A 25,745-nucleotide genomic window follows, 5' to 3' on the forward strand; every position below is an offset into this window, starting at 1 on the left:
TACAAGTTGACACCTGAGTATTACCCCCATATTGATATAAATACACCCAACATATGCTTTTAGGGATATTGTAGTCAAATATAGTAATTGTGATGTCATAATGCAGCAACAAAGTAATTTGTATTTTCTGTCTTTAAAAAACTACTAATTGATTAAAGGTTAAGGCTGGTGATAGTCTGTATTTTTTAATCAATAAATCCCATTAAAAGGGGGGGGGGGGCTTGAAGGGGGGTCTCGCCCAGGGTGTAATTCAATGTAGAACCGCCACTGATGTACTGTACTGTAGGAATTGAGCTAACAAGCGGACACGCACATTTAAGAACAGGCCTGTCAACAGTAAAGCTGGTTAATACAGGTGCTGGTCATATAATTAAAATATCATGAAAAAGTTGATTTATTTCAGTAATTCCATTCAAAAAGTGAAACTTGTATAATGTGTACATTCATTCCACACAGACTGATATATTTCAAGTGTTTATTTCTTTTAATTTTGATGATTATAACTGACAACTAATGAAAACCTCAAATTCAGTATCTCAGAAAATTAGAATATTACTTAAGACCAATACAAAAAAAGGATTTTTAGAAATGTTGGCCAACTGAAAAGTATGAACATGAAAAGTATGAGCATGTACAGCACTCAATACTTAGTTGGGGCTCCTTTTGCCTGAATTCCTGCAACAATGCGGCGTGGCATGGAGTCGATCAGTCTGTGGCACTGCTCAGGTGTTATGAGAGCCCAGGTTGCTCTGATAGTGGCCTTCTGCATTGTTGGGTCTGGCGTATCGCATCTTCTTCTTTACAATACCCCATAGATTTTCTATAGGGTTAAGGTCAGGCGAGTTTGCTGGCCAATTAAGAACAGGGATACCATGGTCCTTAAACCAGGTACTGGTAGCTTTGGCACTGTGTGCAGGTGCAAAGTCCTGTTGGAAAATGAAATCTGCATCTCCATAAAGTTGGTCAGCAGCAGGAAGCATGAAGTGCTCTCAAACTTCCTGGTAGACGGCTGCGTTGACCCTGGACCTCAGAAAACACAGTGGACCAACCATCACCGACTGTGGAAACTTTACACTGGACTTCAAGCAACGTGGATTCTGTGCCTCTCCTCTCTTCCTCCAGACTCTGGGACCTTGATTTCCAAAGGAAATGTAAAATTTACTTTCATCAGAGAACATAACTTTGGACCACTCAGCAGCAGTCCAGTCCTTTTTGTCTTTAGCCCAGGCGAGACACTTCTGATGCTGTGTCTTATTCAGAAATGGCTTGACACAAGGAATGCGACAGCTGAAACCCATGTCTTGCATACGTCTGTGCGTGGTGGTTCTTGAAGCACTGACTCCAGCTGCAGTCCACTCTTTGTGAATCTCCCCCACATTTTTGAATGGGTTTTGTTTCACAATCCTCTCCAGGGTGCGGTTATCCCTATTGCTTGTACACTTTTTTTCTACCACATCTTTTCCTTCCCTTCGCCTCTCTATTAATGTGCTTGGACACAGAGCTCTGTGAACAGCCAGCCTCTTTAGCAACGACCTTTTGTGTCTTGCCCTCCTTGTGCAAAGTATCAATGGTCGTCTTTTGGACAGCTGTCAAGTCAGCAGTCTTCCCCATGGTTGTGTAGCCTACAGAACTAGACTGAGAGACCACTTAAAGGCCTTTGCAGGTGTTTTGAGTTAATTAGCTGATTAGAGTGTGGCACCAGGTGTCTTCAATATTGAACCTTGTCACAATATTCTAATTTTCTGAGGTACTGAATTTGGGGTTTTCATTAGTTGTCAGTTATGATCATCAAAATTAAAAGAAATAAACACTTGAAATATATCAGTCTGTGTGGAATGAATGTATACATTATACAAGTTTCACTTTTTGAATGGAATTACTGAAATAAATCAACTTTTTCATGATATTCTAATTATATGACCAGCACCTGTATGTCTGCAGTGAACTGTGAAAACCAAGGGACAGGACATTTACATGAAGAGTGCAGTGAGTGCGTGCATGCATGTGCAAGCGCCTGTGTGCTACTTACTGTAAGGGCGTGTTCACACTAGTGTGTGTGTGTGTGTGTGTGTGTGTGTGTGTGTGTGTGTGTGTGTGTGTGTGTGTGTGTGTGTGTGTGTGTGTGTGTGCGTAAGTTTATATACATGTGTAATTGGGGGCAACAGAACAATCAAGGTGTCAAAAGAGAAAGTGGTACGCTTCCTTAGTAATCTCTGGAATCCGTCACTGTGGCAATCAACTTTAGAGGAAGTGTCGAGAGAGAGTAGAGACTCTCATCAGAGGCATCAGAAATCAAACAACACACTGAGATGGTGCAAAGCCTTATTGATTTTCAACTGAAGGGGAAAACAGAAAATTCATAATCCCCACCCCTCAAGCCTCCACGCCCACCCATCATCCCCTACCCTAGTCTTACAATGAAATTGTTGCTTTCTCTAATACAAGTCCTCTGTGAGGATATTGATCTATTGTGTGGCTGTGCATGAGTAAAGTATTGTAAAAAAAGATAAACAAGGAAAAAGTCAATGAGAAAAAATGAATGGCAAAAGACAAAAAATAGACAGAATCTGTGTTTGATGCAACAAATATGGTTTTGGCATTTGGCACATCATTGAAGGCCTGCACGCTGGCAATGTCAGACTGTATCAAATAATACATTACCTAAACACAGAGGCACAGGGTAATTCCACCTTCTGACGGGGCCAGGCATGCAGGTAATATATGCATTACCCTGTTCAGGAAAACAAACAAAAACAATATATTCACCACCTCCAAAATACAGTGCAATTTAAAAGAAAAAAGAAGGGCCACCAAGAGATCTAACAGACAGGTCTTCTGCAAGCAGATGTTATCTCTGTCCTGTGGATCGTTGGAATTGGTCAACAGTCAGATTTTTGGATTTCTCACAATCCTATTTTCAAGGTCTTGTGTGTAAATATTTGATGGTATCAAGAGTAGGAGAGGGACCTCTTGCTGCTAGCTGGGCAGCAAGAGTACTGACTACTAGACTACTGAGAGATGTGTTCTAGAAAAGACAAACATCCTACTTCCACACTTGTTTTCTGTTAGATACAACAATATCATGAAAAGTGATAAATATATTGCAGGTTATCATTTGTAAAATATTCTTAGCACTATTGTTGTTTTGATCCTTTCAAAATGTAGTGCAGTCTGGATGTTTCCTGCAGCTAAGCTGCTAGTAAAATGTATTAATACATGTGTTTTCTCCAGCCAGCTCGTACACTAATGTCAAACCTGAAAACATCTACTTAAGCATGGTTGTGTTTACACAGTTGTACTACACACATACACGTGAACTCAAAAGACTTGTGTTTTTGTCTACAATGGCCTCTGGTCTATTTATGGTGTTCAGACACTCAGCCTTAAGATGTGTGTAAGAAGTTGCTGGTTGGTCCAGAGAGAATGTGAAAAGAAGTGAATGCCCGAGACATGAAGAAAAATCGGTGTGGGATTAGTGAGGCGACTGTTAACACAATCCATCGCCCATGGCGTTGGAGGGTTCTACAGCTCAAAACGCCAGAGCTACAGTATCTACTCGAGGAGGATTGGGGAAAGTTATAGCTTCTTTGTAACAGGTGCACATGAACACACGAACATCCAAGCAGAGAAGCACGCAAGCAACGTACACACAATAAAGATGCAAACTTAAATACATGGACAGTTACCTCACCCTTGTGCATTCACACATTTTCTTTTCTGTAAATACTGTTTCCGCTCACACACACACAAATTACATAGAAAAAGTACTTAGTAACGCTGCCTTGACAGACTCAGCCTTTGGGGGTATTCCCTTAAAAATTGTCACTCCAGGCAGGTAGATATGATTCACTTATCATAACCATAAAAGAGCTGGATATCTGCTTTACCAGCACTGTATGCTTTCACCTACCTGTAAGGAGAAGCCTTGATCACATTGGAAGGAAACCATGTCACCCACAGTGTAGCGGTCGCCCACTTTCTGGCCGTTACTGGGAGGCAGCGGCTCTGGGCACGAATCCAAACCTATTGCTTAGGACAGAGTCACAACACACAAGTGTAGACAGCGATCATTCTTCTGCACATAATAGGTATAATCAAAACCTGCAACTGCTCAACACATTTGTTATTGTTTAATTGTTGAAAATCCATTGTATAATTAATGGCAACATTTACACTTAACGACCTAATACCTATAGAGAAAAGGGAAACATTTAATTAAAACCAAATATTTAAAAACATGTAATTACACAGTGCCTCATTTTAATGTGCTTGCACAATAATTGAGTACGTTTTTTTTTTTTTTTTTTTTCTCCTTCCCATCATCATAACATTTAGAAACTGGAACAAGTCACAAATCTATTCTACTGGTGGCTGTAATCGCAAAATCCTTCTGACTGTGATCTGAAGCGATCACTGTGAAATTACAAAGCAATCCTTGACAGAAGCATTGAGCTCCACTGGAACAAAGTGATTACAGTGCCACTTGCCAGGTACCGAGATACCTGATAATGTGTTTTATTCGGTTAAAAGCAATGGTGATCCCAGCTATGGGCTGTGTAATGTAAGTTAATTTGAGGTTAATTTAAGCTACAGCCACTTTTACAGACAGAAAATATATTCTACAGTTTCAGAATAATATGTCCTAGAGGAGACTCAATAAATACATATACAATTCACAACTGCAGGCAGAGAAGCAAATATCTCACATTACTTCACAATACTTCATTATTGATATGCCCATTACACGCTGTTACTCAGTGAAAAGTAGCAATGGAAACATTTTTAATTTTGGAAGTTTTCAACTGTCAAGTCATCTGTCAATAGGTTGTTTAAATTCACTATTAAAATTGGCTGTTGTGCTGCTGCACCAGTAATACATAAATGAAAGAAAGGAGACCTTTGTAAAAGCACATACACATTCATGCAGAAGTTCTTTCCATGACGCATAATTATTAAGCAGGCCGTAGGGTGAAAGGTAGTGGAAAGGATATTCTAACCCAGCAACAAAAATAAGACCAATGTATCCCAACATATGTGTAGGCACAGATAACACATACACACAGTCCTCAAAAAAGAAAAATACACACAAATGTACAAACATTCACACACAAGCCCACTCAAAGAGTTAATCTACCCACAGGTAGGTGGGTGGATGAATGTAAACATATCAGCTGAAATGGCCACAAAAGATTCAGAACAATTTATAGGCAACTCTTCAGAGCACTGAGTAGCAGCAGTGGCCACTCCACTGAGCATCTAGTGATATTTAGAGAGGATATTTGGGTGGGAGGAGACAGTAACCTAAGAGGTGCAGAGCAGGAAGCAATATGACAGATATTCACAGATACAACAACTAAAGAAGAGCTACTGCACAAGGTGAGTGGGTGGATTCTTTAAAGTGTTGTCATATGTGGGTTTAAATAAAGTATGACGTTGACAAATTAATATGAAATTGATTCAAGGAGATTTGGTGATGCAATTCATGAAAGAGCTGCCTATAGTGAAAGGCTGCAATGATGTAGGTTTGACATCAAAGCACAATGCAGCTATAAATAACTGTTTCATGAAATGATCATGTTTGTTTTAACTGTAGGGAACAATCGGCCTTCCCTTTGTAGTGTTTTGTAATACAGTTGCCTAATGCAGTGCATTATTACTTCAATAGTGGTTCAAAGAATCAAGGTGAATATAGGATTGGTGAAATACTGTAATAGAGGATGCTCTGACAACTGTTTGCATTATATACAGGAACAAAAAAGAAAGTATCTATGAATGTATCTATACATTCATGTCACACAGAGAACACTAGAAATAAACTTACTCATACAAAACTTCATGGATTGTCAGTAGGCTTTCAACCAAAAACATTTTGTTGGTAAGTATATATTAAACCCTGCATTAATCAGTGATATCAAACAATCAAAGTAAGTTTCCAATTTACCCAGCCAGAGGCAGTGTGCCAGGTCTTAACTGGGCACAAATGGACCTTTGCGCTCAGGTCAGTTTAAGAGTGGGTGCCCACTAACAGACGGCACCCTTGAGCTCCAGATGGGTTCCAGTCAAGTTGTCAGAATACACATTTTGGCAAGGACTGGTGGCACCCTGCTGTGAGAAGGTCGACACCCACTGTTCCTGAGTACGCAACTGCGTCTGGAGGGAGTCCTGTCCATGAAACATGCTTCATATTTTTAACAGCATGTCTTGCCGGTTGTATATAGCTAATGAAATGTCAGAAGTGTGTGTCAGCATTATGCATCGCTTCTATTGGACTCCCCCCAAATTGTTTAGAATTGATTTGAAAGACACACCAAATTGTTGGAAATGTAAGACAGAGGACAGCCAACTACTTCATGTCCTGTGGTCCTGTGATAAGGTCCAGGAATTTTGGACTGGGATACATGATAACCTATGTCAGATTGCAGGGACCCAGGTTCCATTCAGCCCAAGATAATTTGTTCTAGGAGATGGCTCAATCCTAAGTGGAATAGATAAGCACATACAGTCATGTGAAAAAATTAGGACATCCATGCTAAAGTTGACTAAAAAGAGGAATAAAAAAATCATCTTTTGGAAATTGATCTTAATGCCTTAATTAAAAAAATGAGGAAAAAATCCAATCTTTAAGGACACCAATTTTCTTTGTGAATGAATAATGTATCGTAAATAAATAAATGTTTTTCCTTAAAATACAGTGGGCATAAGTAAGTACACCCCTATGTTAAATTCCCATAGAGGCAGGCAGATTTGTATTTTTAAAGGCCAGTTATTTCATGGATCCAGGATACTATGCATCCTGATAAAGTTCCCTTGGCCTTTGGAATTAAAATAGCCCCACATCATCACATACCCTTCACCATACCTAGAGATTGGCATGGGGTATTTTCCATAAAATCATCTCTCAATGCAAATCAAACCAGCTATTAGGCTAACTGAAATAAAACCATGCCAATCTCTAGGTATGGTTAATTAATGATTAAGAAAATGTAATCGTTTGACAGCCCTAGTTTATACTTATGCGTAAAATCTACACCGTTGCTATGTTCCTAGGTACGTAAAGACACAAACATACGCCGGACCCTACGCAGTAGCCTGACGTGCACCGTTGCACCGCGAAAAATGTAACTACACGTCGCAGCGACGCACGTCACTCGGCTGTGGCTTGGCAGCATAGCATTTCCCCCGACTCATTTCCTGGTTCTCCTTCTCCATAAACAACATGAAATCAAGGAGAGGGTTAACTTTTCCTGCCACAGATTTCCACCGTGGTCAGAAAGAACTGGGGAGACACTTTATTTCTCTCACTATAGCTACGTTTCCATCCACTTGTCAATCGAATTATCTGAAGTTTGGTAAAAAAACTCATGCGAATAAAGCTGGTGAAAGCGTGTTTCCATCCAATGGCTTTAAAGCGAATAAAAACCTGTGCGTAATGACGTTACATGCTGTTTTGCAGTCAAATTGGTATATCGAATTGATTTGAGACATTTTAAGGTGTTTCCATTCATTTTCGCACTGAATTGCACAACATTCAAAGTAAACATTTGCGAACAAAGTTTTGCTAGACAAAATGGATAGCGCCATCTACCAACAAGTGATCAATATTGCACAAGTTGTAATAGTGCTTATGTGCCAGCTGATTGCGACATATCAAGCTATAATAAGAAAACGACGCTATCAAAACATTGCTATGATGATGCAGATGCACATAAATGCCCGACGACAACGGAGGCGGCCTGTGGTGTGGGAACACCCGCCATGTGTGCAAACAGAGCGGAAATACTGGGCGGAAATTAACTATAACTTCTTCTTCGTTTTCGCAATTCATTATTTATTCGGCAAATAACGTTTCCATCAGCGTTTATCACATAAGCCGTGTATCGATCAAGATAAAATCCAATGAGACCGACCGTATTTCCTTTGAGTCGATATTCATGTAATTCAATCGAATTTTACTGTTACCATGAGGCATTTTTCATTCGATATCACTTAATTCGGATAAAAACGTGTGGATGGAAACATAGCTTATGACTCTAGAGTCGGTACTTGCTCCGAAGCTACTCACCGTCACTCTCTCACTTCTCCCTGTTCTACCACACACTCTACACACACACACACACACACACACACCGGCTCGACGCACACACCAGCGCACAAGTATAAACATCAGGCCACTTATGTAGGCTACGGCAAAAGCTCTGCCTCTGTTAACAAAAAGGTGCATATGCATGTTTGTTGTGTTGTCGCGTTTAGTTGCTACTGTTTTATGACAAATGCGACATACTGACTCGCTCAGGTTAAGTGGTTCATCACGGTCATTCGGTTTGAATCCGAAGTGCTCCCACACTGCAGCTGTCGCGTTTGGCTTTGAAACCAATTCCATCTTTTTTTTTGTACGCAACTCTCAACTAGCGTTTTCTCTGGCTATACTCCTCACGCGGCTCTTTTGCTGCAATCTGTGGTAGGCTACGGCAGGAGTCCCGCCTCCCCCACACAGAGACCATGCGGCTGACAAGTGACTGACACGAGGGTTCTGCACCGGAGTGGTCATCCAGTCTCTTTGGTATAGAGAGAGAGAGAGAGAGAGAGAGAGAGAGAGAGAGAGAGAGAGAGAGAGACGAGGAAAAGAAACAAGCATGCAAATGGAATGATTGCGGCCGGAAAAATTATCGAGCTCATTTTTATTTATCATGCGATTAATTGATTTATTGCCTAACGCGATAGGCCTAGACATGTGCAGTAGGAATGGAGAATGGAGATCCTGCCATCATGACATTTATACATCAATCATAATACAAAAAACTGACACAAGCCTCACATTTCTTGAAAGTGGGCACAAAATCTGTTACTTGTGGGGCGTGAATGCACATAGGCAAGATTTATTTTTATAACTTTGATAATTAAAAGCACAAAAACCGTCCCGTCAGGATGCAGTACAACTTGAAAAAAATACGGGAAGATAAATACGCTAATGGTAGGAATGTCAGTATCTGCAGGTAAAGTCAGAGTGGGATTCAATAATCATCAATCACATCAGCTTCTTTATCCTTTTAAAAGCAGTGGGTGGGGAGGAGAGATACATCTGAATTAAGTATGTATCGTGAGGATGCCTGCTGTGCATCTCGCTTACAGTCTGGTGTTTAGTGTGTACAGAAATACAGAAGGTCATGCACCTATTAAGTTAAATCCCACTGCAGTCCATCACAATTAAAACAGGTTAAACAACTCTCCTCCAGTACCCCATGATTTATTCATCAAGCGTTTTTGGCTATCTTGCCTTCTTCAGGTCGGTGCCTGAGGCCGTTTCCAGTTTCTGGGGTTCTCATCAATGGCTAAAAAGGCTGAATATCCATTTTTCAATACAGGTAAACAAATTGTCATCTTTAACCTAATTATTCAGGCTACTCTTTCAAAACACGCTGTATTCAACTAACCTCCATCACTTATTATGATTTACCCGAATTAATTTCAAAGTCCATCTGCATTTGAACTTAACGGTGCAAATAAAGAGACTTGCATCCAAATGAAAGTGACACTTCTGGTGGCTTTGCACTAGCATGACATTGAGAGTTGCAAAGTATATACTCACTAGCACATGAGAGAAAGACCACATCATAGCCATTTTACATTGTATCGCCGTGTACATTCCCACAGCACAGCTTACAGTATGGTTCACTGCTGAAGAAGCAAGTGTTAAGAATATGTGAAACTTGATTGCAAGTAATCAAGTATGTGTATGGACCAGGTGATTGTGATTTTGCTCTTGGTCTTTAATGAGTGTGCAAGGTTCAGCCATGATATAATAATTTACTTGAAAAGTCAGGTACTTATCAATAATCTGTAGTATGCTTAGCATTTACAGAAAACTGGAATTACTTTATTTTTTATATAACCTTTATCAAGGTAAGCCGATTGAGAACAAATTCTCATTTGTAACGATGACCTGTCACATTCACACAGTTACACATTTATACCTGGAAACTACCCAGTACAACCACAGTCTCTCACCCAGATTTAAAAATATCTACGTTTTGATGTATACATTGTGTACGACAAGTAAAAATTGTGAGTGTGAGAGCAATTTATAGAGAAGGGACAAAAATAATTTTGTTAAGGCTCTGTGCTCTGGCGATGACATCATCCACTCTAGCTCACGCAATACACACTCTGTTTAATAAATAAAATTTCCTGAAACGAATACTAAACTTTAACAGCTTTTTCACAAAAACTGTAAATGATATCAAAACACTGAGCACACCCCGAATACCTGAATATTTAACACTTTAAAGTTTGAATCACGTCTGTAGGTGAAAGAATGTAGGAGATACATTTTGAAGCAGAAGAGGATTTGAAGGATTTGAAGCACGCTCTCATTGACTTCAATGTTAAAAAAAGTGTTAAAAAGCTTAATATTTAAAAAAGTATAAATAGTAGAAAAAAAGTTGAAAAAGTCCCATCATTAGCTGAAAGAGCTGAACATTTTAAAAGTTGAATGATTTTAATAGCTGAACATATGCAGATATTACGGAGAGCCAAAAAACGTACGGAATAATAAAAATGGCCAAACAGAATAACAATAGTTGGAATGCTGCTGAATCAGCATTCCCACTAATTATTTATTTTTTTTAAACGGTATTTAAAACACGCAGCATATTCGTTCAGCTGCATTTCCTTTCCCTGCTCTCCTCTGTCTCTGTCACTCATGCGTCGCTCACACACACACACGCACACACACACACACACACACACACACACACACACACAGCCCCTCTCCTCCGTGCACAGCGTCTGTCTCCATGAAAACGAGAGAAGACGGCTGGCGAAATTCACAAGTTCACGAAAGGTTGGTATCTTGTGAACACATTTACACAATCACACATTAAAAAGTGCTATAAAAAATATTTAATCTTCTGAATACAATGCTGTCGGCGTGTTAATGTTGGAGTCCCGACCCGACTCTTAGCAAACAAGCGATTGCGCCTGCTTTAGAAAGTTAACTAGTCGCAAGTTTGCGGTAAAATGCAGTTGGGTTGTCGAGGTCAAAACAATATATGTAGCAGCTGTGAATCAAATAAACTTCAATCAAATGTTATGTCATTTTTTTACTCTTACACTGAATGTTTGCTGCTTCAATCCAGATGAGTATTGAACAGTATTTTCCGCGACTGAAAAAGGCACGTGTTGAGGATGAGGACCAGCCTGAACCGGAGGTATCAGTCTGAAACAGAGCTGAACAGTCCGACCAGTGTAAATAGTTATGTTATTAATTTGTTTACAATATTTTCAAGCTTCAACCAGTGCTGCTCAAGCAGAAAGACAGGGTCACTGAGAGAGAAAAAGATAGATTCGTTAGGCATTGAAGAAAGAGTAGGAAAGGATTACAGCATCCAACAGCGTGTCTTCCTCAGTTTTTGATACTTGATTGTTACGAAATTAACAATAACCCACGACAAAAATTGCCTTCTAATCTGTGGGAAACACTGCATACGCATTACCATGGTGTCCTTTGAGTGGAGTGACTGAATCAGCACCAAGATCTGTCGTATTTTTTATACGACATATCTAATTTCAGTGGATGAATTTCTTTTCTAGAATTGATTCATTTTGTTGTCACAGTTACTACATGTAGCTCATGTGGAAATAACGTAGGCCTCTGCAGACTGCAGCAATTGAAGACCAGTGTGGGATCTTATTTGGGATGTAAACCACCATATCGCCTGTGTGAAGTGGCCAGTTTTGTTTTCAGTTATAGCTTACTGCATACTGTCTGCCTTAGGAGAGCCGGTTAAATGCTTGGCTTTTAAAAAGTTGTAATGGTGGGTGGTATAAGATTTCTATAACTGGTCTCAATGGACTGCATCAATCCCCCAAAGGAAACATTTTAAAACAGATGGTTGACTGGCTGGGTCTGTGCCAATCCCTCTTGCCTTTTTCTTCCCACTGTACTGAGCATTAGAGAATTAATTTGTGGCTAAAACCTGGAGTGTGTAAAAAATAAAAGGCTAGAAATAAGATACAAACATACAACCAACTAGTCTGGATAGAGGATTGCTGTAATTTGACAAAAAAAAATCTGAATCTGAACTCACAAAATGGGAAACAACAGACCACAAAAACAGAAATGCTTAATGAATATAGTTCCACAGAGAAGCAACATGGCTTGATCACACATACAAATGTTTGCCAATAGGCAGACAGTAGAACCATATGGCAGGCAAGCTAAGAAATATGAACAGCAACAGCAACAGAGAAAGCAGTTTGACTGGAGCCGGGTTTACACATCAGGGAATGCACTTTACAACGGCAGCAGTGGCAAAGTGTAAGACCGACATAGAGGAAAGAGCTGACTGAGACATGGCACTGAAGTGATTCTCAGCAGTAGGTCGTGGTGGTGGGGGAGGGGGTTAGTGCAGAAAGGAAAGAGCTCACAGAGAGAGACAGCTACTGAGTGCTTCCAGGAAAGAGGAGGGTGTTGTGGAGACGAAGTGCCGACTGCAAGAGATGACATGACTGTGAAGTACTTCTCTCTACAGTGGTATGATGCTCGCGGACTGAAACGACTGACAGCGAGGACAGACTCAGTGACAGGAATGCTTTTTTTGTTTTGCAATACATTTGAGGGAACGGACTGTTAGTATGAGTGGAAACTGGTTTTACTCAAAACCACGTTTTTGTTTAGTTGAGTTGTGTATGAGATCTCAAAGCTGGTTATGTTAGCAGGGCTCTTATCACATCCTTTTTTTGAAATACACATCCTCCAGCATTTTATCTTAACATTTTGATGTCTTCTCAACTCTTACTTTTCCCGTGGTTGCACTTTTTCAATGCCCTCCATCTACTTTGCTGAAAATGAGTGACAATGGGTCTCCCATAGTCACACATTGAAGTAAGAAAATTGTTTTTACGTGAAGGTGAGCTGTAAGTAACCAGCTAGCAGAAAGACAAATGTGAGGAAGAGACAGAGAAAGCACCAACATAAACTTCATCTAACCTTAGAGAGACAAATAGCAAAGAGGAAAATCACCGTGACATTAAAAGAGACAATGGGAAAGTGCCAGAGATGTAAATAACAGTAGGTAAATTGGTCACAAAGGACTGTATTATTAAATATCTACAGAAGAACTCCATGCATTACCTGCAGATCAGCACCCCTATTTTCATTTACACAATTTTTGACTAGGAGGACTTAGTAAATCAGTCGCTCCACTGGGGCCAGCTACACTCCTTAAATTTTAGTGCACAATAAATGTTCAGCATGCTCCTTTGCAAATATGCCCCTAACTGAATAACCCACTGAGAGTGAGTAAATTTAGTCCCTAAATGAAAAAGGATGTGAGTCCAGTACACTGTAGCAATGGGAGGAAACGATCATTGGGGAATACAATGCCAGAATAACAGAGAAGCAGATACAAAGGCTGGAAATTTAAAAAGAGAGAAAGAAATACTTTGCCCACTCACTCTATACCCTCACACTCTTTCTTTCTATGTCCAACTGTGCCACACAGACCAGCTGTCCATCTTATTTCTTATACCTCTGTGCAGTAGCTGGAAGCCGGTGGCAGATGGACACATACAAACTCACAACAGACAAAGTGACAGGCAGGCAGGCAGGCAGGCAGGCAGGCAGGCAGGCACGCCGTCTCTCCTCATACCTGTGTACTCCAAGTGGAAGCCAGCGGCAGATACACTGATGTCAGACTGGAAGGTCAAGTACAGGTTGTTTGATGTGCTGTTCAGCAGCTGAGGAATTGTTGTACCTGTGTTTTATAATATACATAAGACAGTTAAGACCATTTCCAGTCCATATTCCAGATTCAAGACTACCAAAAACATGTGGACATGTACAATGCATGAACATGTATTGAACTTCAGTAATATACAATATAGATAATAATTCAGATACAGTAACAATTCTGCTGTAGGTTAGTTAAATCATTTTCTGGAGTCTGGACATCACAGCCATTTTACCTCCATAACCTCGCTGAAGGAGAATTGCTGAGTATATGAAATGATGAGTGCCTCACATAATCATAGACAATCACTCACACAAACACACAAATATGTATATATATATATATATATATATATATATATATATATATATATATATATATATATATATATACATATATATACACACACACATATATATATATACATGTATATATATATATATATATATATATATATATATATATATATATATATATACATACATATACACACACACACACACACACATACATATATATATATATATATACATATATATATATATATATATATATATATATATATATATATATATATATATATACAGTGGGTACGGAAAGTATTCAGACCCCTTTAAATTTTTCACTCTTTGTTTCATTGCAGCCATTTGCTAAAATAAAACAGAAAAAAACAGAAATGAAGAAATTTTTGCTAATTTATTAAAAAAGAAAAACTGAAATATCACATGGTCATAAGTATTCAGACCCTTTCCTATGACACTCATATTTAACTCACATGCTGTCCATTTCTTCTGATCCTCCTTGAGATGGTTCTACTCCTTCATTGGAGTCCTGCTGTGTTTAATTAAACTGATTGGACTTGATTAGGGGGTATCACACTTCTCAGCCTCCCCGGTAAAGTCTACTCCAAGGTGCTGGAAAGGAGGGTTCGGTCGATAGTCGAACCTCAGGTTGAAGAGGAACAATGTGGATTCCGTCCTGGTCGTGGAACAACGGACCAGATCTTTACTCTCGCAAGGATCCTGGAGGGAGCCTGGGAGTATGCCCAACCGGTCTACATGTGTTTTGTGGATCTGGAGAAGGCGTATGACCGGGTGCCCCGGGAGATACTGTGGGAGGTGCTGCGGGAGTACGGGGTGAGGGGGTCCCTTCTCAGGGCCATCCAATCTCTGTACGACCAAAGCGAGAGCTGTGTCCGGGTTCTCGGCAGTAAGTCGGACTCGTTTCAGGTGAGAGTTGGCCTCCGCCAGGGCTGCGCTTTGTCACCAATACTGTTTGTAGTATTTATGGACAGGATATCAAGGCGTAGTCGGGGTGGAGAGGGGTTGCAGTTCGGTGGGCTGGGGATCTCATCGCTGCTTTTTGCAGATGATGTGGTCCTGATGGCATCATCGGCCTGTGACCTTCAGCACTCACTAGATCGGTTCGCAGCCGAGTGTGAAGCGGCTGGGATGAGGATCAGCACCTCTAAATCGGAGGCCATGGTTCTCAGCAGGAAACCGATGGAGTGCCTTCTCCAGGTAGGGAATGAGTCCTTACCCCAAGTGAAGGAGTTCAAGTACCTTGGGGTCTTATTCGCGAGTGAGGGGACAATGGAGCGGGAGATTGGTCGGAGAATCGGCACAGCGGGTGCGGTATTACATTCAATTTACCGCACCGTTAGACGAAAAAGAGAGCTGAGCCAGAAGGCAAAGCTCTCAATCTACCGGTCAGTTTTTGTTCCTACCCTCACCTATGGTCATGAAGGCTGGGTCATGACCGAAAGAACAAGATCCAGGGTACAAGCGGCCGAAATGGGTTTCCTCAGGATTGTAGCTGGCGTCTCCCTTAGAGATAGGGTGAGAAGCTCAGTTATCCGTGAGGAGCTCAGAGTAGAGCCGCTGCTCCTTCGCGTCGAAAGGAGCCAGTTGAGGTGGTTCGGGCATCTGGTAAGGATGCCCCCTGGGCGCCTCCCTAGGGAGGTGTTCCAGGCACGTCCAGCTGGGAGGAGGCCCCGGGGAAGACCCAGGACTAGGTGGAGGGATTAAATCTCCAACCTGGCCTGGGAACGCCTCGGGATCCCCCAGTCGGAGCTGGTTAATGTGGCTCGGGAAAGGGAAGTTTGGGGTCCCCTGTTGGAGCTGCTACCCCCGCGACCCGACCCCGGATAAGCGGACGAAGATGGATGGATGGATGGACTTGATTAGGAAAGGCACACACCTGTCTATATAAAACCGTACAGCTCACAGTGCATGTCAGAGCAAATGAGAATCATGAGGTCGAAGGAACTGCCCAAGGAGCTCAGAGACAGAATTGTGGCAAGGCACAGATCTGGCCGAGGTTACAAAAGAATTTCTGCAGCACTCAAGGTTCCTAAGAGCACAGTGGCCTCCATAATCCTTAAATGGAAGAAGTTTGGGACAACCAGAACTCTTCCTAGACCTGGCCGTCCAGCCAAACTGAGCAATCGTGGGAGAAGAGCCTTGGTGAGAGAGGTAAAGAAGAACCCAAAGATCACTGTGGCTGAGCTCCACAATGCAGTAGGGAGATGAGAGAAAGTTCCACAAAGTCAAATATCACTGCAGCCCTCCACCAGTCGGGGCTTTATGGCAGAGTGGCCCGATGGAAGCCTCTCCTCAGTGCAAGACATATGAAAGCCTGCATAGAGTTTGCCAAAAAACACATGAAGGACTCCCAGACTATGAGAAATAAGATTCTCTGGTCTGATGAGACCAAGATTGAACTTTTTGGCATTAATTCTAAGCGGTATGTGTGGAGAAAACCAGGCACTGCTCATCACCTGCCCAATACAATCCCAAAAGTGAAACATGGTGGTGGCAGCATCATGCTATGGGGGTGTTTTTCAGCTGCAGGGACAGGACGACTGGTTGCAATTGAAGGAAAGATGAATGCGGCCAAGTACAGAGATATCCTGGAAGAAAACCTCATCCAGAGTGCTTAGGACCTCAGACTGGGCCGAAGGTTCACATTCCAACAAGACAATGACCCTAAGCACACAGCTAAAATAACAAAGGAGTGGTTTTGGAACAACTCTGTGACCATTCTTGACTGGCCCAGCCAGAGCCCTGACCTAAACCCAATTGAGCATCTCTGGAGAGACCTGAAAATGGCTGTCCACCAACGTTCACCATCCAACCTGACGGAACTGGAGAGGATCTGCAAGGAAGAATGGCAGAGGATCCCCAAATCCAGGTGTGAAAAACTTGTTGCATCATTCCCAAGAAGACTCATGGCTGTACTAGCTCAAAAGGGTGCTTCTACTCAATACTAAGCAAAGGGTCTGAATACTTATGACCATGTGATATTTCAGTTTTTCTTTTTTAATAAATTTGCAAAAATTTCTACATTTCTGTTTTTTTCTGTCAAGATGGGGTGCTGAGTGTACATTAATGAGAAATAAAATGAACTTTTTTGATTTTAGCAAATGGCTGCAATGAAACAAAGAGTGAACAATTTAAAGGGGTCTGAATACTTTCCGTACCCACTATATATATATAGGCTGTCAAAATAACGCGTTAATTTTGATTAATTAATCTGAGAAAAAAAAACGCGTTAAAAAAAATAACGCTGATTAATCCATTCCATATTGATGTTTGACCCGGAGCCATTCTAGCCACCATTGCACTGTAAAATGAAGGAGGGAGACGAGAATGTTCTGCCTGGATTATTAAGTGGAACATTTACTTGTAAAAACCTTTTTCCTGCCAACCCTGGCTACTGAAATCTGGTGCCACTGATATGTCTGCGCTTCTCTCTGATGCTCTGAAACACAAACACCGCTGCACATGACGCTAGTTAACACTATACTCAACAGCAGCTAACGTTAGCCTACCGCTAGCTAGTAGCTGGATTAAACACGGTTACAATGCTGACAGCTAACGCTAAACGGTGTAAAGTGTGACTGTGTTTTACTGTAGAGGATTCAACACCGGTATGTAGTCTGTAGCTGCCGTCGGAGATATTATATTATATATATATATATATATATATATATATATATATATATATATATATATATATATACACACACACACATATGTATGCATATGTTATATGTTTAAAAGCAGCAGAGTCCATTTAAAAAAAAAATTGAAAAGGTATTGGATATATTTTGTGCCATCCTTGGTCATACTGCATTTTGGAACATTTGTAATTTATGAAAGGCTTTTTGGCTCAACCATAAAAGACAACAACAATGATCGTTCAAATAGATACATTACAAATGCTGTCTCTGTTACACATTTTAAATCATGTTTGACACTTCTTTGGGACCTTATGTCAGACCCATAAAATTAAACCCATGAACACAAGCACAATCTGTAATTCTATCTCTGAATTTGCACTGTAGAATATCCTGTACGTGTGGCAACACTGATGTCTTGGATCATATTCTCTGTTTCAGGTGTATGTCTTGCGTGCAATTTGCATGGAGACTTTAACATACATTCATAATGACCTTCATTAGTTTAGCCCCAGATAAAAGTGATTTCTAGCCATTTATAATGCCTTAGCCTTCGCACACTGTCCTGAACAGTGAAAGCTGTACTGTGGAGCTATAACAATATGTAAAGTGTTTCGTTCCAAAATGAGATATCCACCACTTGAGAAATTTGACACCTAGTTTCATAAAACCTGATAGCCGATATAGAGGCAGAAGTCATTATGCTACACCAGTCCCTCTGATACTAGGATCCAGCATCTAAAATTATGTGATGGCCTGTTTCTAGTAGGTTACCATGTGGCAAGAGCACCATTTTCATTAGTGAGAGCCCTAAGGCAAAACTACATTTGTAAAACTCCAGACTGAAAAGGAAGGGAATCTTTTCTTCTTTGACTTTGTTAACTGTTTTTTTGACAGCATTCTCAAAAAAGACATGCCAAATGTCATCAGATCCATCACCTTGTGTCTGCTGCTGGGGCCCTGTGACATCTGATTGAAATTCAAGAGTGAGCTGACAACTAAAATTCAGTTGTATCACTTTTACCTGAGTAGCTACCAAGCCTTCGAGCATTGCCATCAACCCCGTCAAAGAAATCCAGCGAATCCCAGTTATGTTCTGTGGCAAAGGTCACAACTTGAATCTGAAAGACAAAAATACCTTAATACAAATGCTAAAGAAAGCAGGAAAAATACACACAAACATTAGAAAACAAATGCATTTAAATAGCAAAATGGCTAGCTGACCATGTAACATCTTATCTCTCTCTCTCTCATCAAACATATTACTACAATCTGCATCTGTTTTATCTTACTTGGATGCCGGCTCCCTCAGGGACAGAGATTTTCCAGGCACAGCTCAGATAGTTGGTGTACGGATCTGGGTATCCGGGAGAGAGGATAGTGCCCCTGCGGTCAGTTAACACCCCGCCACAGGGAACTAGACAAAAGATAACAGATTGAGAAGAAGAGAAAAAAAATAGAGAGTCAGTCATGACAGAGTTCAGGCTGAAGTCTGCACACACACCTGCAGAGCATGGATTGGGCAGGGGTCAGAGTGGGGAATTATCAAACCAAGCATTTACTAAGCATCATGCCACCCGCTAATACATGGATTTTAAATGAGAATCTGTAAAAACACTTCATATGATCTAATTCTATGGACTCTAAGGAAAGCCAGCCTGACCACAGGTTGTACTCATGGTATATATTGCAAACAAGCTTTATTTTATGACAGTTTTAAACAGGATCATGCATCATTGTCCACGTGATATTGTCCTTCAATACCTCAGTGATGTTTTGCATGGGAGCACACTCGCATCTCACTCTATTCAGACATAAACAGTTCAACCCTGATGTTATTTGATCTCTCGCAGGCCACACAAATCACATCTTTCAATTGTGAAAGCTATTCCTCTCAAAGCGCACCTTGATTCTACCAGTGCCACAAGTAACATATTTATCAAGCCTCTCGGCTCTCAGATAAATCTTGAAATGGAGTCACTGGCCAGGTTGTGCTGACATTTTCAGGCACTTTGATATATTTGAGCATGGGTAAAAATCTAAATGAAAAAAGGGCCCTAACGGTTACAATTTCTTTATTGCTTTTCAGACGGTGCCAACTGGCCTTGTATCCGGCCAGCTAACTTCTACATTGTTTGGCTCCACTTTTTGTCCATTAAGGATTGTGGTAACCCAGCCTTGCAGACCAGAATCCTTTGGATTATTACACACAACAAAACGCAGAACCAAATGCATTTCCTTCCTATTGAAATGTAGTTCTGCTGGCTAATACAGAAACAAGCAACCCATTAGGCTGATGAAATTTTGCCCAGCAAAATCTTTTACACTCTCACAATAATAGAAGTCTAATGAAAAAGTGTGTTTGCTTTATCATTTATAGCTTTGCTCTGCGAGATCCATTATTCTGCTGTCACCAGCAGATCAGCATTTGTCAGACATCTGTTAAACCATTGCATACATTTCAACATAAATGACATACTATATATTACAAATAAGAGTAGTATACATTAAAAGTCTATATCGAAGCCTAGTGACTAAGGTGTACCAACTCCTTTATTGCTTTTCCTAGAGTTACCTAGCATTTGCTGTAACAGTTCTCCTATAAGAGTATGAGCAAAGCTGTCACTCAGGGTGGATGATGTCCTTCAGATGTTCACAGAGTAGTACGATGGGGTCTCACAATGACGAACCAGCTGCTATTTGTCAAGGACAAGGGTTTACCCCTGTACAGGTCAACGATAATAACAGTTTTTCAATATCCATCAGCCACTGGAGAGTTCGATGTCAAAGACAATGGGAGACGCAGAAAATGAAAGATAGAAGAAAATATGCTACTCATCACAAAGAAAAAGCACACATTGTCAGCTATCAGCTTGCCACAATTTCAAATTCATTGATATTTTATGGGTGATATCTACCTGATGGAATTATGCCAAAGAGACTACTCTGTTCCTTTCATTCCAAGTGACACATTCGAGAAAAAATGACTTCCATACTGTACCTCACAGCAATCACACATCGGAGCAATAACACTTTCATATAATCACCGCTGTGTTAATGTCATCTTCAGCTAACGCAGTTCACATGTGGAGTATTAAGTATTTATTAACTCTTGCTTCAAGACTAAAGGGAACAGCTTGTGTATTTTTTTTTTTTTTAATTCTGCTCTGCAAATGAAACATGAAGGCCAATGCCTATTAAATCTAGAGTACTGTAATCAGAATGTAGTATCCTGTGGACACTGGTTTAAGGCTCCTTGAAGGTACAATATAAGGTGCCAATTCACTAAACAACATAGTTAGTGACCGAGTGTCCAGCATGTCATTATCAATAACTGTTTTCTATTGAATTATGTCCTGCTGGCTGTCCAGAATCATCAGATCTTCATTAGGTCCAACATTTAATGCTTGAGCAAAATGTCTGAAAGAACCCTTTTAAGAATAACAAAATATAGGCCTGTTCTCTCTCTGTACAAGTTTATAGAACTTAAATTATTCTAGCATGAGACCACGTTCTTGACAACAAGACTCATTCTAGAGAAAGTCACAGTATTTCAGTATAATTTAACAGCTCCTTTGAGTCCCCTGAGCTGTCAGTTAATGTAATTGGTCGAGCAAGATTAGAAATCATGACACTCATAAAAGCATGAATGCTCCGCACCCGTCTCAATCTGTAGCAGGCTCATATGTCAGAGTTACTGCAGGTAGACAAGCGTGGGACTACACACACATTATAAGACACCATTTGACACCATCTGATATGCAGGGAATTCACCGCAACTTTTAATTAAAAGTGTTTTAATCAAGATATCCAAAACCCATCTGCACACAATCAGTTCCAAATGTTGATATAATATGAAAATGGCTGATGGATTTAAGACAAAAAATAATAATTTATTGAATCAATCAAATTTGAACATATCTGTCAGTGGCTTGTTGATCTTTACATTGTTAGTTATTTTCCTAACGTGGCCTGGGCTGGGACACACATTCATACGGTTTGATAAAGTACTGACTTTAACTTATCATTGCACTTACAATAACGAGCGTAGCTGTCCTCAATTTAGGTCATTGTGTCGTGTCATTTCCTTTTTCTCCTGCATCCACCATGTGTGTTGTTTGTGTGTGTGTCTGTGTGTGTGTGTGTGCAAGCGTCGCGGGAGGTACGAAGCAGTAGCCCCACCCGCTGCAGAGAGCCGACAGCCAGGATGGAAACAGCAGCAACTTCAGCGACTTTTAAATCGTTAAAGTCTACATTGATGTTAAAATGTATCGGACGGTCTGAAATGTTTTGCACGGTCTTTCGCTGTACTATTGGTCATTGGCTCTCATAGTGCACGTGGGACTGCTGCGATTGGTTGAAGTCGCGGGAAACTTCAACTTCCGTTATTGGTCAAATGTACGGAAAAGTTGCGGTGATTCGTAAAAATTGCGAGTTGCACCAAATTCGCGGTGATTGGTTGAATTCGCGTGAATTGGCACGATCTCGACATCGCGAAATCCTGGAGGGACTGCACAATGTGTGTACCACATAGGTGTTTCACATCACATGCACTACTGAAAGGAGACATATGCTCATTTTCAGGTTCATACTTGTATTTTGGGTTTCTACTAGAACATGTTGATATGCTTTAATTATAAAAAAAACACATTATTAAGGTAAATATACCTGTATTTACCCTATGTCTAAAACGTTGCATGTTAGTGCCTGTCTCTTTAAGCTCCTCTACTGAAAAAAATCCAGTCTGCTCTGATTGGTCATTGTTACCAGGGCTGCGGTCGAAAAGTCAAAAAAATGACCTCCTATGTCCTTTACCAACCACTTTTCCTTAACCTCAATGGTAAACATCATGAGGTCAAAGACTCTACTAAAAGTTGAGTTTTCTCTGTCAAGTGTATAAGGGACCGTTCGGTATTTATGGAATGGACCACCGGAGGAAAATAGGGGAGGGTCATGTCTTTTTATTTTTGCTGAGGGGAGGGTCACCCAACTTTTTTATTCATGAAAAGAGCAAAATTTCAAAGTGGCTTGTTTGGTGCATATTTATCCATGTAGCTCTCAGTCTCGGCCCCCTAGCAGATGGGTCTGACCGCATACGCGTAGTTTGCTGGGGGGGCAGGAGGAGCACTGCCCCCCTGGTGACTCAAACAGGTAATTGCATTGTTTAAAAAATTAGTGGAATAATCTGGCATGACCAGATATTTTATAAATATCTTAAACAACACAAAACAACTAAATGGTGATAGATAATACATCTGATTTCATATACTACTTTAGTAAAAAAAAAATATTACCTGGCTGACGATGGGAGCAGCAGGACGTAAAAAACAAAGTTACTGTTGCACTATGTCTGGACATCTTGCGTGCCAACCTTGCAATAAAGGTTTCCTAAATGCCATGTATATAAATGTGATGTCAGCTTACTATTTGATTGCAGGTTTTGTGTAGATTTGGACTTTTATGCGTTTATTCCACTTTGTTTAAACGGCGAAGTGGAGAGGCCTCGTTCACCTGTTTGGAGCTGGCTGGTGAATGTGGCGCTCGTATAGGCCTTGCTGGATACACCGTATCATTTACCTTTTTGTGGATCTACTGATCGCTGTGGATTACTTTTTTTCCGTGTCATTGGATTACGGCAAAATACAGATCTTTTTTCTCAACGTGTCTTAACGTTTTATGGTGAGTTTGAAGAGGCATCTCAACAGACTGTAGGTCCAACACTGATTGTTAACCGTTACATTTTAGTTGAATTTAAGCGTCTATTGCGTTCCAAAACAGCCGCGCCGCGATTGGATTTCATAAGGGCGAATTGTTAAATTGTTACAATGTAATTTAAAATCTGCTTTAAAAATAAACATATGTGTTTTGGAATATAATGTTCAGCTTCGGCAGCTTTACCTATGTGCTAAAATATACAATGACGAAGCCTAGTGACAAGTCCATAGCAACCAGTGTTGAATTGGTTATATCCCAGTGTCCTTTGCTGAATGGTCTTAATGTTTAATTGTTTTACTTCATGTGAATACTAGTTTACTAGAGGAGTAACTTGTAATGCAGTAATGCATGAAGTGTGCATTTAGTTTCCATGCTTATTGTGTTTCCACAACAATGTTAGTGAGTAAATCTACTGAAATGGCCACTACACCATAACAGAGGAGTGGGATGTATAAGATGAGAATGCAGAGGTTAACTCCTGTATGTCAGGGCTGTAAAAATCAAATGGTATCTGTACTTCTTTGCAAAGTGCAAAAAAGCACGCAAGTGGGGGGGGGTCATGCCTCTTTTTCAAATCATTTTGGAGGTAAATTAATACTGATGAGGGGAGGGTCAAGTCTTTTTAGGTTAGAGGCCACCATACTCCTCCGGTGGCCCCTTAATTAAATAATGAACAGTCCCTAACTACAGTTTTTTGTTTAGCTGTTTAAATGTCCCACGATAGGCCATTAGCTGCAGTGGCATTACTGCGTGCTTGGAAACGTTTACAGTTACTGAAAGCTGATTAGCGAGGAATCATTAAAGAAAACATTCATACATCACTACAATACACAGGAACTGTAGAGGGGGAGTAAACATAACTGATTTGGGTGGGTGTGGGTGGATGATTTAAGTTAACTTATTCAGATGCCGTAAGAGCCGATCGGCACATTCTCACACAATATCAATACTTTCACACATGGTCAAAATAATGTAGTCATATCCGTAGTGACTTTCAACAAAACATAGCCTATATATTGAAATAGGCCAGGGGCGAACAGGTTAACTTGTTTCACTGTAATTTTACTCGCTGGAGAGGAAAGTTCTCGCATTAACCGGTTTATTAAACCACTCCAACAGTGCCATAAATTACATTATATTAGATGGGTGGAAATAAAATGTAAGCACGGTGCGTACAGGATTACGGCTGCCGGTGTTAATGCACACCTTAATATTCTGAATATGAATGGCAAAATGGTGATGCATCGCTTTAAATTTTGCTGCTGCAAAGACGTGTGGGACGGCATTATCTCCTTTGCTTTCGTACAGGATGGTCCAGCGTATCCTATGCTAAAGGAGGTAACAAAGGATGCATTGAAGCACCTTTCCTTATCACTTAGACAATTCGAACGGTTCTTATCATGGCAGCCCCTTTACTACTATCGGGTCATTTCACTGTTAGGAACCTTCCTAAGCAAAATTGACTATTCAACCGCAGCCCAGGGGTCTCATTTCTAAACGTGGCGTACGCACAAAACGGGGCTGAAAATGTGCGTACACCACTTCCCATGCAAAGGTTGTGATTTAAAAAAAAAAACTTGACGACTTGAAGATTAAATCCAGCAGTGTTATTTGTGCTTGTACTGAGTGATAATTGTTCCATAAACACCATGTAAAATCCAACTCAAATCTTAAATAAAAATGTGTTCTTAATATTTAAGCAGCGCTGTCTCGCGTCACATTGTCCGCTACGGCGCACAGGAGGAGGATATGGCCCAACTGCATGGAATACAGGATAGCATCAAATACCCTAGCATTAGATAATGGCAAAATACAGTGTAAATAATTAAATATCTGTCTTTAATACTGTGTATATACAGTATCATCAAATGTCAAAGTCTAGATATACAGTGGTGTGAAAAAGTGTTTGCCCCCTTCCTCATTTCCTGTTCCTTTGCATGTTTGTCACACTTAAGTGTTTCGGAACATCAAACCAATTTAAACAATAGTCAAGGACAACACAAGTAAACACAAAATGCAATTTGTAAATGAAGGTGTTAATTATTAAAGGTGAAAAAAAATCCAAACCATCATGGCCCTGTGTGAAAAAGTGATTGCCCCCTAAACCTAATAACTGGTTGGGCCACCCTTAGCAGCAACAACTGCAACCAAGCGTTTGCGATAACGTGCAATGAGGCTTTTACAGCGTCCTGGAGGAATTTTGGCCCACTCATCTTTGCAGAATTGTCCTAATTCAGTTACATTAGAGGGTTTTCGAGCATGAACGGCCTTTTTAAGGTCATACCACAACATCTCAATAGGATTCAGGTCAGGACTTTGGCTAGGCCACTCCAAAGTCT

At 40.5% G+C, this 25,745-nt stretch overlaps 1 protein-coding gene across 1 annotated transcript in view; it reads right to left on the minus strand.

The window, feature by feature from the left end:
• Nucleotides 1-25,745, minus strand: part of LOC144519920 (CUB and sushi domain-containing protein 3-like) — a 262,641-nt gene that overhangs the window by 90,337 nt on the left and 146,559 nt on the right. The window contains exons 35-39 of the mRNA XM_078253451.1: nucleotides 18,984-19,108; nucleotides 18,716-18,812; nucleotides 13,650-13,754; nucleotides 3,911-4,029; nucleotides 2,662-2,731 (exon numbers count right to left, since the gene is read on the minus strand). Of these exons, the coding sequence (XP_078109577.1) occupies nucleotides 2,662-2,731; nucleotides 3,911-4,029; nucleotides 13,650-13,754; nucleotides 18,716-18,812; nucleotides 18,984-19,108 (516 nt within the window). The remainder of the gene's footprint in view (nucleotides 1-2,661; nucleotides 2,732-3,910; nucleotides 4,030-13,649; nucleotides 13,755-18,715; nucleotides 18,813-18,983; nucleotides 19,109-25,745) is intronic.

Source organism: Sander vitreus, chromosome 6, assembly GCF_031162955.1.
Source record: "Sander vitreus isolate 19-12246 chromosome 6, sanVit1, whole genome shotgun sequence".
In the NCBI taxonomy this organism is placed as follows: domain Eukaryota; kingdom Metazoa; phylum Chordata; class Actinopteri; order Perciformes; family Percidae; genus Sander; species Sander vitreus.